This window comes from Hippoglossus hippoglossus, chromosome 1, assembly GCF_009819705.1.
Source record: "Hippoglossus hippoglossus isolate fHipHip1 chromosome 1, fHipHip1.pri, whole genome shotgun sequence".
Classification (NCBI taxonomy): domain Eukaryota; kingdom Metazoa; phylum Chordata; class Actinopteri; order Pleuronectiformes; family Pleuronectidae; genus Hippoglossus; species Hippoglossus hippoglossus.
Genome location: NC_047151.1, coordinates 29,883,290 through 29,896,951, shown reverse-complemented (window position 1 = coordinate 29,896,951; position 13,662 = coordinate 29,883,290). Strand labels below are relative to the sequence as shown.

General features: G+C 45.8%; 2 protein-coding genes across 2 annotated transcripts in view; one reads left to right on the top strand and one right to left on the bottom strand.

Moving 5' to 3' along the window:
• Positions 1 to 645: 645 nt before the first annotated feature.
• On the top strand, positions 646 to 11,572 carry capn2l (calpain 2, (m/II) large subunit, like). The gene is made up of 21 exons (XM_034589355.1): positions 646 to 1,022; positions 2,629 to 2,698; positions 3,439 to 3,560; positions 3,836 to 3,969; positions 5,326 to 5,494; positions 5,729 to 5,812; positions 6,291 to 6,376; positions 7,863 to 7,937; positions 8,025 to 8,185; positions 8,309 to 8,478; positions 8,882 to 8,893; positions 9,002 to 9,213; positions 9,296 to 9,332; positions 9,572 to 9,637; positions 9,713 to 9,770; positions 9,844 to 9,908; positions 10,301 to 10,369; positions 10,442 to 10,520; positions 10,834 to 10,950; positions 11,249 to 11,307; positions 11,398 to 11,572. The coding sequence occupies exons 1-21, from the start codon at positions 786 to 788 to the stop codon at positions 11,419 to 11,421; spliced, it is 2,106 nt and encodes a 701-aa protein (XP_034445246.1). The 5' UTR covers positions 646 to 785; the 3' UTR covers positions 11,422 to 11,572.
• Positions 11,565 to 13,662, bottom strand: part of aars2 (alanyl-tRNA synthetase 2, mitochondrial (putative)) — a 7,825-nt gene continuing 5,727 nt past the window's right edge. Inside the window, exons 15-22 of the mRNA XM_034588877.1 lie at positions 13,604 to 13,662; positions 13,425 to 13,528; positions 13,198 to 13,306; positions 12,992 to 13,117; positions 12,680 to 12,790; positions 12,364 to 12,447; positions 12,078 to 12,191; positions 11,565 to 11,923 (exon numbers count right to left, since the gene is read on the bottom strand). The exon at positions 13,604 to 13,662 is cut by the window's right edge and continues 79 nt beyond it. Of these exons, the coding sequence (XP_034444768.1) occupies positions 11,756 to 11,923; positions 12,078 to 12,191; positions 12,364 to 12,447; positions 12,680 to 12,790; positions 12,992 to 13,117; positions 13,198 to 13,306; positions 13,425 to 13,528; positions 13,604 to 13,662 (875 nt within the window). The 3' untranslated portion in view covers positions 11,565 to 11,755. The remainder of the gene's footprint in view (positions 11,924 to 12,077; positions 12,192 to 12,363; positions 12,448 to 12,679; positions 12,791 to 12,991; positions 13,118 to 13,197; positions 13,307 to 13,424; positions 13,529 to 13,603) is intronic.

The window sequence follows — 13,662 nt, the reverse complement described above, 5'->3', positions numbered from 1 at the left end:
ATTAAGGAACACAACTCAACAGGAAGTCAGGGCATGAAGCTTCACAATAAAAGCATTTCATGTCGCGTCGCGAAGTGAGAAAGTGAAGCAGGCGATGAAACGAGGATGGTTTAACTAAAACAGAACCAACAACAGAGTTACCATGGTAACTCTTTCTATACAGTGTGAAACAGGTCAAAGGTCAGATGTGAACAAGCACACACACAGTAAAAGGTTTACAATGTTATTAAATATCATTCACTAATGAAAACACGTCACACTAAGGCTCTTATTTGACATAAACAAGTTAATATAATGTCATGTAAATATAATAATAATATAGAGGTATGTCATGTAACATAATTATAATGCAATATAATGTAATGTTATGTAAATATAATGTCCTGTAAAAATAATGTTATATAATGAATATAATACATTGTCAAGACTTTGTATTGTAAATATAAAGTAATGTAAAGTTATATATTGTAAATGTGATTTATAATAAATACAATGTTAATATAAAGTAATTTAATGTAAATGACGATGACATCAGTTTTCACACAAAAACTGAAATAAACTAAACTGTTTCTTAATTAACGCTCACTAACTGAGCAGCACAGGGCTTTTATTTTGAAGGCAATCAGAGGACGTCTAACCTGTTTGTTAAGTGTGGGTGGACCCGCCCGATCTGGAGTCACACCTGTGAACTCTTCAGATCGCATCCAGACTCGGACCCTCCAGGATCCATACCCAGGATCCAGATTCAGACCCAGGATCCAGATTCAGACCCAGGATCCAGCACCATGGCGGGCATCGCCTCCACCCTGCAGCAGCGCCGGGACCATGACCGGGGTATCGGGACCCACGACCGGGCGGTGAAGTACCTGAACCAGGACTACGAGGCTCTGCGGCAGCGCTGCTTCGAGTCCGGACACTTGTTCCAGGACGAGTCGTTCCCGGCGCTGCCCTCCTCCCTGGGCTTCAAAGAACTGGGGGCTGGATCCTACAAGACCCGGGGGGTGACCTGGAAGAGACCGACGGTCAGTTCACCTCCATCTTTAACTGTCTGCTCCTTCTTATTATTTATGGTGAATTATTCAAACCTTCTTCACCAGCTTGGTTCTTCACAGCGCAGCAGTGACCAAGACTAGAACAGTTCAGATACATCAATGTACTTCAGAGTAAAAAGTAGAAACCGTCTGAAGTCACCTTTCATCAGAGATAGAATCAGATCCGAAGATTCTATCTCATGAATATCTGTTCACACCTGTTTCCTGTTTGAAGAGGAGTCAGGTAACTTCAACACCTGCGGTGGTTACAGGTTTATCAGGTTTACATCAGAGAGAGAGAGAGAGAGAGAGGGAGAGAGAGAGAGAGAGACAGAGAGAGAGAGGGAGAGACAGAGAGAGAGAGAGACAGAGAGAGAGAGAGAGAGAGAGACAGAGAGAGAGAGAGAGAGAGAGAGACAGAGAGAGAGAGAGAGACAGAGAGAGAGAGAGAGAGAGAGAGAGAGAGAGAGAGAGAGACAGAGAGAGACAGAGAGAGACAGAGAGAGAGAGAGAGAGACAGAGAGAGAGAGAGGGAGAGAGAGAGAGAGACAGAGAGAGAGAGAGAGACAGAGAGAGAGAGAGAGAGACAGAGAGAGAGAGAGAGAGAGACAGAGAGAGAGAGGGAGAGACAGAGAGAGAGAGAGGGAGAGAGACAGAGAGAGAGAGAGAGAGAGACAGAGAGAGAGAGGGAGAGACAGACAGAGAGAGAGAGAGAGAGACAGAGAGAGAGAGAGGGAGAGAGAGAGAGAGACAGAGAGAGAGAGAGAGAGAGAGAGAGACAGAGAGAGAGAGGGAGAGACAGAGAGAGAGAGAGAGAGAGAGAAACCGGTTCTACAGAAAGGTCTGTTACCATGGTAAATTATACTGCAGCTCAAACCTGCTCTGAGCTCCGCCCCACTGCTCACTGTCCAATCAAAACAACGCTGCACATGTGGAGACTGAATATATACTGAAACATGTAGATTTAATCATGTTAATACGAAACATGTAGATTTAATCATGTTGATACCAAACATGTAGATTTAATCATGTTGATACTGAAACATGTAGATTTAATCATGTTAATACGAAACATGTAGATTTAATCATGTTGATACCAAACATGTAGATTTAATCATGTTGATACTGAAACATGTAGATTTAATCATGTTGATACTGAAACATGTAGATTTAATCATGTTAATACGAAACATGTAGATTTAATCATGTTGATACTGAAACATGTAGATTTAATCATGTTGATACTGAAACATGTAGATTTAATCATGTTGATACTGAAACATGTAGATTTAATCACTGAACCAGGGTCTGTTAACCTGAGTTAAACCAGAGTAGGTTGAACTCGCTTCGTAGAACAGGCTCCGCCCTGAGGACTGACTTCAGGACTTGAATCTCATGAATAAATATCTTTAAAGCATTTTAAATAACCTTGAAATTCAACTTTTGTTTGAAGTTTAGTTTTTTCTAAAGAATAAAAACAGTGTAGGAGGTGTTTTCAGACCTGGGTTCTGTCTGCAGGTTCCTGTCTCAGGTAAGACCAGCACCTCCAGGACCTGTTTCACTAAACATCTGCATGAGCTGTTGTTTTTCTGTGCAGGAGCTGACCTCTGAGCCCGAGTTCATCGTGTCCGGAGCGTCCAGGACCGACATCTGTCAGGGAGCTCTGGGTGAGAACGTAGATCTGATCTCAGTCTGTGACTCAACATCTTAGTGACGACACCGTTTCAAAGACAGTTTGAAGGGTCAAGTTCAGGGGTCAGAGGTCATGTCATGTCAATGATGTCCTCACAGCTTCAGAAAGACCAATGTAGTGATGTGTTCACTGTCATCAGGTGTGAGATGCTATGTGGTTAGCTGTGTGAAGACCTGATTACAGATGTTACCTTGACTTCATCAAACTACGAGTGGAGTCTCGTGAAAACTGGGACAGAAATGTCTGACTCTGCTCGATGCACTTGAACGTCTCTGACATTGACTGTCATCGGACGAATCACACGAAGCGTCTCTGTATCAAAGAGCTGGAAAATTCCATTGACATGAGTGTGTGTGTGTGTGTGTGTGTGTGTGTGTGTGTGTGTGTGTGTGTGTGTGTGTGTGTGTGTGTTGACAGTTGCAGTGAGGGCGTGTTGTCGTGCCGACTGAAACTGTAAACAAGCTTCTCTCCTCCAGGAGGGAAACTGTTACCATGAACACAGGAAACACAGCGTAGCCAATCCCAGAACGACAGCTCACTGAACGATCCCTTTGTGGATTGGTTTAACACCGATGGTGTGTTTAATGACATTCCGACAACTGAGTTCTAACAGTCAGCTCATAAACAGAAGAAACCAAACTCCCATGATCCTTTTCACAGCCTCTGTGTTCTGCCATAGCTTTAAGCCCCGCCTCCTGTCTGTCTGTCATCTAGGTGACTGCTGGCTGCTCGCCGCCATCGCCTCTCTGACTCTGAATGAGGAAGTTCTGGCTCGAGTCGTTCCACACGGGCAGAGCTTCCAAGAGGGGGAGTATGCTGGAATCTTCCACTTCCAGGTACATAAGTACACACGACTGTGACAAATAACAGTACTCAGGTAAAACTACAAGCACTCAGGATACAGATCGGGTGGTGCCTGAACTGTTCAGTGGTCGTTAGTACAAAGACACATCTCTGAAACCAGAACCTGGTCCTTACGAGTCCTGTTTCTCTGTATGTGTGTGTGTAACGTAACCTGGTTCATAGCGTTGGAAGACAGGAAGTAGAATTCAGAATTGGGGGAACTTAAAAGTAAAAGTGTTAGACTGTCTCCTCTGTCTCTGCTGTGTAGTTCTGGCAGTACGGGGACTGGGTGGACGTGGTGATTGACGACCGTCTGCCTGTCAAAGACGACGAGCTGCTGTTCGTCCACTCAGCCGAGGGGAGGGAGTTCTGGAGCGCTCTGCTGGAGAAGGCCTACGCCAAGTAAGAACCTGAGTCTGGAGATCAGCTGAGGTCTGGTCTGATGATGTCCATTCCAATTAGATCTGGTCGGCTCCGGCCTCAATATTGTGTCATCATCATCACATTCACATCCATCCATTGACTTCTGCTTGATCGTGCTCAGATCGGAGGTAGCTGGCCCGATAGGTTATCCCATAGGGGCCATGTGTTCTCACCAGTGAGTCCTGGGTTGGGAATGCGCGGATAAATCTCTAAAGGAGGTTGCCCAGGAGACATCCTAACGAGATACCTGGCCCATCTTCTTCCAACATGGAGGACAGGTTCTACTCCCAGCTCCCTCCAGATGTCTGAACTCAGCAGACATGTAGGATGGCTTTAGGAGCTCCTGAAAGAGCTCCTTCCATGGCTCAGTGATGTCCCCAGTCCAGGTTAGAAGTTCCCTCCTTCGACTCAGTCTGGGGCAAGCCATGCTTTCCCTTCCAGAGCAGCCAGATTGTTGCAAAAAAACTTCTTCCAGAGGTAGGAGTTAGGCGGGGGCCTCCACCAGATGTTCCCAGTGTATCCTCACAACTCATTTGGGTTTTCCAGGTCTGCCTTGCAGCCTTTACCACCCTCTGATACAACTCACCACCAGCTGGTGATCAGTTGACTGCTCTGCTCATGAACAGGCCTCAGATGTGATTTCTGATATGACCACAGAGTCTATCATAGAGTGTTTGCCTAAGGTGTTCAGGTACCAAGTACACTTATGAACCACCTTATGAACGCCCCTCCAGGTTACTCTGTTGTTGCCCATGTGAAGAACGAAGTGGATCCCTTTTCAAGACGCCACCCAGCGACTCCAGAAAGGCCGGGTACTCAGAGCTGCTGTTTGGTCTTTAAGTAAACACAGCAGCCAGAGCCTTCCCCTTGGCAATCTGAATCTGACTTGAGTTTCCCCACTCCCACCTGGCATCTATCACCTTCAGCAACTCCGGGAAAGTCCAGCCCCTCTCGTTCGGTTCAGAACCCTCTGTAGGCCAACTATATCGAAGTGGATTGTTGTACGTCTCCCAGCAGCTCAGGCCCTTTCCCCACAGGAAAGGTGACATTCCATGTCTGGAGAGCTAGTCTGCGATGTTAGCACCTTCAGGCTGTCATACTCCTCAGGCTCTGAATACAATACAACTTCACCCTAACCCACAAAAAACAGTGATTCAGCTCCATGTGTGTTCACCCGTTCAGGTGTGAGTTGCTACATGTCGTCCACCCTCCACCCTCCACCCTCTACATTTGTTTATATAGGGAGAGTCAGAGAGAACCACACCCATCTGCACACACACACACAAACAAACACACACAGCAGTCCTCAGGTGTTGATGTGTGATGTCACTTCAGGGTGAATGGATGTTACGAGGCTCTGTCTGGAGGAGCGACCACCGAGGGCTTCGAGGATTTCACAGGAGGCATCGCTGAGGTCCACGACCTGAACAAACCAGATCCACATCTGTTCCACATCATCCAGAAAGCTCTGGACCGAGGCTCACTGCTCGGCTGCTCCATCGACGTGAGCCACTGTTATTATAAATGTGCTGATGTGACACTGTGCAAACATGATGTGTATTAAACAACATGCATGTGATGAGGACGTTATCAGGAAACATGGGACAGTGTGAAACGCGTTTCCTACAGAGCAAAACTTTATTCTAAATATTAACAATGTCAGAAAATGTATTAGTTAATCTACTGAAAAAAACGTACGTGTGTGTGTTTATTATGTGGCAAAATACATTTCTTTCAGATCACGAGCTCGTCCGACTCAGAGGCAGTTACCTCTCAGAAGCTGGTGAAAGGCCACGCCTACTCATTGACAGGTGCAGCTGAGGTGAGAGAGCACCCCCCCACCCGTGTGTATGTTTAATTTCCCATCAGCATTAGCAGCTTGAGTTCCTGTTGGACCTCACCTGTCGTCAGCAAAGTTCAGAGGAGTTATCCATCAACACTGACATGTAGATGAGTAACTTTAAATGGTTAACATTTTGTTGTTCTTGTTGGATCTGAATGTGACCTGAAAAGGGGCGGGGTTTCTTCTTCTTCTTTGTTTGGTTTAATGGCGGGTGGTAACCAACGTCCAGGAGCATTACCGCCAAAGGGCGGGGCTTTTCATCTACTGTTTCTTTTGATGTGATGTGGTCATTTCATTTAGTGATGTTTTTGATACATTGTTTTTTGATGTTGTGTTTTTATCTCTGCCGTGTAAAGTGACCTTGAGTGCCCTGAAAGGCGCCTATAAACAAAATATTTAAGTATTATTAATATCCAATCACATTACTCTGGTCTGCTCTGTGTGTGATTGGCTGCAGGTGGAGTACCGTGGTGACAAGGAAAAGCTGATCCGGGTCAGGAATCCCTGGGGTCAAGTGGAGTGGACCGGAGCCTGGAGTGATGAGTAGGTAGCCACGACATGAGTGGAGGCCGTCACTGTGAAGTACTGCAACTGTAACATACTACATGAATACAACACGTGAAGTACTGCAACTGTGACATACTACATGAATACAACACGTGACGTACTGCAACTGTAACATACTACATGAATACAACACGTGAAGTACTGCAACTGTAACATACTACATGAATACAACACGTGAAGTACTGCAACTGTAACATACTACATGAATACAACACGTGAAGTACTGCAACTGTAACATACTACATGAATACGACACGTGAAGTACTGCAACTGTAACATACTACATGAATACGACACGTGACGTACTGTAACATACTACATGAATACAACACGTGAAGTACTGCAACTGTGACATACTACATGAATACAACACGTGAAGTACTGCAACTGTAACATACTACATGAATACAACACGTGACGTACTGTAACATACATGAATACAACACGTGACGTACTGCAACATACTACATGAATACAACATGTGACGTACTGTAACATACATGAATACAACACGTGACGTACTGTAACATACATGAATACAACACGTGATGTACTGCAACATACTACATGAATACAACACGTGATGTACTGTAACATACATGAATACAACACGTGACGTACTGTAACATACATGAATACAACATGTGACGTACTGTAACATACATGAATACAACATGTGACGTACTGTAACATACATGAATACAACACGTGACGTACTGTAACATACATGAATACAACACGTGATGTACTGCAACATACTACATGAATACAACATGTGACGTACTGTAACATACATGAATACAACACGTGACGTACTGTAACATACATGAATACAACACGTGACGTACTGCAACATACTACATGAATACAACATGTGATGTACTGTAACATACATGAATACAACACGTGACGTACTGCAACATACTACATGAATACAACACGTGATGTACTGTAACATACATGAATACAACACGTGACGTACTGCAACATACTACATGAATACAACACGTGATGTACTGTAACATACTACATGAATACAACACGTGACGTACTGAAACTGTAACATACTACATGATAACATGTGACGTACTTCAACTGTAACATACTACATGAATACATGTGACATATTGAAGCTTCAGTTTCCCAGCAGCACCTGAATGAATCATTGAGTCACTTGAGCAGGGGTCATGTTCATACCTGCAGCTCCTGTTGTCACCTGGCCCCTCCCTGTTGTCCTGAGCTGGGTGAAGACTGATCCTCTACAAACACCACAGATAACTGACTCATTACACTGCTGCCTCCTGGTGGCTGAGACTCACCTTTCAGCTGCTTGTATTTGACAGAAAGGGAGGGGACCACGGTGTTCAGCTGCATTACGGGAACTGTAGTTTCAAACGTCAAAGGGGACACATGGTGTCCTTAAAACCTTTTGTTGTCGTCTAACTGTTTTCACCTCCGACAGTTCGATGAATTGGCGTTACATCAGCGACGAGGACAGAGAGCGTCTGAGCCATCGCTCAGAGGACGGAGAATTCTGGTAAGTTTTCTCCGTTTTTCTACAAACTACCTGAATGTTGTCATCAGGTTCTGTGAATGAGGAGAAACCTTGTGCTCTGTCTTGCAGGATGTCTTTCACTGACTTCCTGCGACATTACTCCCGGGTGGAGATCTGTAACCTGACACCTGACGCTCTGAGTGATGAGGGTATCTCGAAGTGGGCTCTGTCCAAGTTCGAGGGCAGCTGGAGGAGAGGATCCACTGCTGGAGGCTGCAGGAATTTTCCTGGTGAGTGATCCTGTCAGACTAAGAGCAGGTCACATAAGAATCATCTAACAACATCCTGCAGGACCCACCACATGTTTTTCTAGAGATCTTCTGACCTTCTGACCCTTTTCTCTGTGACCACAGACACCTTTTGGACGAACCCTCAGTTTGTCATTAAGCTGGAGGAGGAGGACGACGACCCTGAGGACGGCGAGGCTGGCTGCAGCTTTGTGGTCGGTCTGATCCAGAAGAACCGCAGACGCAAGAGGAAGATGGGAGAGGACATGCACACGATTGGCTTTGCCATCTACGAGGTGAAGACACACGTTTCTGGATGCGAGTGGTTGTTTGACAGATCTGAGCAATGACTGTTTGACCTCAAGGACAAATTCTGATTTAGAAGCTGGTTGGACCAGTTCTGAGTGAACTGAGGACAGTGAGAGAGGAAGTGTAGCAAGTTAACAGTTTGCATGTTTGCAGTCAGGCAACAGTTTAACCACCAGAAGCAGCTCCATGCCTGCAGCAGCCACAGCTTCTGACAGGTGATTGGTTGCCACCTCTCGTTTCACACCTGTTGAATGTGAGGTGGACGTGAGCAGCAGCCAATGAAAGAAAAGCAGGAAGTTAGGGCGGTGTCAGATACAAGCAGAAACAGACGTGAGATCACTTCCCGACTCGGAGGTTCATGTGTGTGAATGTTTGTTTCTTGTGTTTCAGGTTCCTGACGAGGTACTGATCATCTGACACATTCTTCTTCTTCTGAGTTGGTTTCTCGGCTGCACTTTTATTGTCTGTGAAATGTTCTGTGATGTGAAGCTGCCTCCTTGTGTCTGTCAGTTCGCTGGTCAGAGGGCCGTGCACCTCAACAAGAACTTCTTCCTGCGTCACGCCTCCGCCGCTCGCTCCGAAACCTTCATCAACCTGCGAGAAGTCTGCAGCCGCTTCTGTCTGCCGCCCGGAGAGTATCTGATCATCCCATCCACGTTTGATCCCAACAACAACGGAGACTTCCATGTCCGAGTCTTCTCTGAGAAACAGGCCGAATTTCAGTAGGTCTCCCGGGGGTGGGGGGGGTGGGGTGTTAGAGGAACTGCAGACGCTGAGTTAATCTGTGACTTTGTGTTCCTGCAGAGAGTTGGACGACCTCATCGAGTCCAGAGTGAAGAAGGTGAGAGAGGTTTTGAGAATGTCAGTAACAACTTTCATTTAAAGAAATAACAAACAAAACAATAAAATCAAAATGAGAAAATACAGCTCATTATTCAGATTGTTCCTGAAAAAGAACCTGTGTTTCCAGCTTCTCAAATGTGAAGATTTAACATTTTTCTGAACAAAATCAAACGATGAGAAGTTTATATTTGATAAATATTGATCTTAACGTCTGAAGCCCGACTCTTGTGTCGTCAGGTGGAGCTGGACGAGGAAGATGTGGACGATCGGTTCAGGGGTCTCTTCGGACAGCTGGCGGGGGAGGTGAGCTGCTGCTGATCGTGTTATCTCAGAATATGTTGTTTGACATTTACGTGACGAAGCGTCTCTCCGCCACAGGACTGTGAGATCAGCGCCTTCGAGCTGCAGAAGATCCTCAACAAAGTGGTGACAAAACGTAAGACTGAGCCTCAGACTCGGGTTGTTTCCGTCGACAGTGAAATAACCGTCAGTGTGTTTGTGTCCGACAGGATCTGACATCCAGACCAGCGGCTTCAGCGTCACAACGTGTCGCAACATGGTCAACCTGCTGGATGTATCCTTCCACCGCACAAGATAAACTGTTAGCTCTTCACACGGGATGTCGTTACGGATTTCAATTTAGTTTTACATTACATTTCATTGAGCTACATCAACCATGAGGAAACAAACCAGAACAAGAATCAAAAAAGTACAATTCTCTTCAAGAAAGCCAAACTACAACGTGCTACATGTAAGTGACATATAAGTGCTTTTTTATAAATATTACTAAAATACTTAATACATGACAGAGACAAACCGTGAAACTGATCAACTCACTGTTCAGGTGTCAGATGTCATTTTTGATTCCACCACCAGGAGGAGTTAGATATAAATGGTCAGAGTCGAGTTATAACTTTCAAAATGTCAGTAACAATCTACGCTTCACTTCCTGAACGTTTGCTGCAGAAAGACGGCAGCGGGAAACTGGGTCTGGTTGAGTTCAAAATTCTGTGGACAAAGATCGAAAACTTTCTGGTGAGTTGTGTGTTGACCTTTGACCTCAGTGAGATGACATGTCCCGTTAACTCACCTATCGTCCTGTGACAGACCATTTACAGAGAAAAGGACGTGGATCAGACGGGGACCATGAGCTCCACAGAGATGAGAGTTGCTGTGGAGGAAGCAGGTAAAGAAGCTGACGTCGTCTACGTTCGTAGTTCCTCTTTCTCATCCGTCACGTGTTAGAAACTTTAGTTCATGTCTGAAAGAAGCTTCAGAGGTTTACGACATACGATGAGGAAATGTTTCCGTGGGGATTAGTTTGGAAAAAGTTTCACAAGTTTAAAAAAGATTTTGAATCAAATAAGTTTTAATCATGCAGATAACATGAAGCTGGGACAGGAAGTACAGACTGAAGGAGAAGCTATTAAACTTCAGAGAATCACATGATCCAGTCGTGTGGTTCACATACATGACCTCTGACCCTCTGTGTTCTCCAGGGTTCAGTCTGAATAATCCTCTTCATCAGGTCCTCGTGGCTCGGTACAGTGAACAAGATCTCACCATCGACTTCGACAACTTCGTCAGCTGCTTGGTTCGCCTGGAGACCATGTTCGGTGGGTCCTCATAAACCACACTGTCCTCACTAACCACACCGTCCTCACTAACCACACTGTCCTCACTAACCACACCGTCCTCACACAGTCATGAACCACACCATCCTGAACCACACTGTCCTCACTAACCATCCCGTCCTCACACTGTCCTCACTAACCACACTGTCCTCACTAACCATCCCGTCCTCACACTGTCCTCACACTGTCCTCACTAACCACACTGTCCACACGTCCTCACTAACCACACTGTCCTCACACCGTCATGAACCATGATTGTGATTTAAATGTTTTCTCTCAGACACGTTCAACACAATGGACAGAGACAACTCAGGAACCATCGAGCTGAACATTTTTGAGGTGAGAACCTTTTTTTCTTCACAAGTCACATGAGTGATTAGAACAAATAAGTCTGCAAGTCAGTTGTGACGTGGATGTGTTTTTCTGCAGTGGCTGAACGTGTCTCTGCTCTGAGGAACCCGGACCCGTCTGATTCAGATCAGGACGTTCAGACCTGAGCTGACATTAATATAATCTGACGTCTGATCACGTTTTAATGAGAAACTGTAATGAGCTTGTTAAAGGATTATTAATCAATGAATTCAGAATAAAGAGAATTTAAAAACAGAATCTGTGTTTTTATTTCTTTTAAAACAAAGACGTTCAAATCAATGAAATGTCCATTTAAATACTGAACTGTCACAGCTGAAGCTGTTGTCCAATGAGAAGGAGACAGTTGCACCTGTGGGCTGGTGTTAAATCCTCTCCCAGGAGGCGCTGGGACCTCATGTCACTTCTCTTCAAGACATCATCGCTGTGTTTTCTGTCGGGCAAACTCCTCTGCCCACCTCAGAGCCTCTGTGATGTCACTGCTACTTCCTGTTCCCTTGGCAACCACTGCTGTGCCACCAGCACTCCCCCCGAGGTGACAACACACCGCCAGCGCCCAATCAGAGGCCGGGAGAGAGTTTGCATCCTGAGGAGGGGAAGAACAAAGCCAATTAGAAGCTTTAAACAAAACCCGCCACCTGGTTGTAACTGACATGGGGGTAATGCACCTGGATGTTCTCACCCGTCATTAAAACGAACACAGAGGAAGAAAATGTATCCGACAGGTGAGTTGCGGTTACCTTTGGAACCTGACAGGCACAGAGAACCTTCCCAGAATGCCTCTGGTGAGCGAGCAGCATCACGAAACTGAGAGGAGAGAGGGCGCTCACCTGGTTCACCGTCTTCATCACAACCTGGAACGTCAGGGCAGGTGTGAATACAAGTGGAAGTCACAGTGATGTCATCAGTCATTTTCCTTTTATGATTTCTCCATTTGCTTTGGATTTATATATTTTTCTGAATCACAACTGATATTCATTACAGCGCTGTCTGGGAGGCGGAGCTACAGGAACATGAGGTTCTCACCGACAGAGAGTCCGTCTCCAACGAGTCCACCAGCAGAACCTTTCTGCCGTTCTTCTCCAGCAGAGCCTGAGCATTACCTGCAGCCTGAGCAAAGCATGATGGGAAAACACTCAGATCAGCATAATACGATCACCATCCTGTGGTTGTACACCTCTACCAACCATGACCTATGACCTCTAAAATATAATCACTTCATTTTTTAGTTCAATTGAACATTTGTACCAGATCTGTAGGAATTCCCTCTTAGTTATTATTGTTAGGGACAACAGGTGATCAGTTAAAACAGGCAGACTGACAGCTCAGGTGTGAAGTTCACCTCTCTGGTCTCCAGCTTCCTGACGGCCGTGTTGCTGCTCCTCTGCAGAGCTCGGAGTCGATGCTGCAGTTCTCTGCGCTGCCACTGGGGAATGGGTGTGGTATCTACAGTCTGACAAACAGCCCAGGGTCAAACAGAAGATGGAAATTAAGCAGAGTCATATTTTCTCTGCACTGTCACTCTTTTCCTAACTCCTTACAGTTTCTCCTTCTCATCTTTCCTCGAATAGTGGTTAGGAAACTGATTATTTGGACTTGACGAATGCAACCTACAGTCTCACAGGACGTAGTGCATTCTGGGTAGGATACCTACATCAGAGAGGACGCCAATCTCCTTGGCAAAGCGCTGGGCGGAGTCAAAGCTGTAGTGCGTGGAGTCTTTCAGTCTGGCTGCCAGAGAGTCCACATCCTCAGACAAAACCTGACCCGCCTCCCGAGCCTGGACACAACCAGTTTTAAATTTATTCAGACTTTTATTTTTTTTAACATCAGGAGCAGACAGGATGTGATGTCACTGACCCGTGTCGCTTCCTGTCCCGTCACAGCGATGATGCGACTGATTCCTTTGATCATCTGTCTCTCGGAGACAATCACCAGATCCTCAATAGCTCCGGTCTTAAGCAGGTGACTGAACAGAGACAGGAAGCAGCGGGACAGGTTCACACTTCCTGTCAATGTTTCACAGCTTTCAAAATAAGTTTCCTGTGCGTTGTTGTGTACATGCAATAAGTGTGTTTCAGTCTCACGTTCCACAGCAGAGCTCCACAGACGTCTGTCTGTCTGTCCCATTGTCCAACAGCTCAGAAACCGGGACTGCCACCGCCACCACACGGACAGGGTCAGGATACACCTGAGACAGGAAGTTACAGACGGTCAGAGCACCTACAGAGAGACGGACCAGGTCTAATGATGGACTGACGTTCACCTCGTCCACTGTTCTCAGTCCCCTGATGCTCCTGGCGGTCTGCAGAGGAAGCTCCTGGC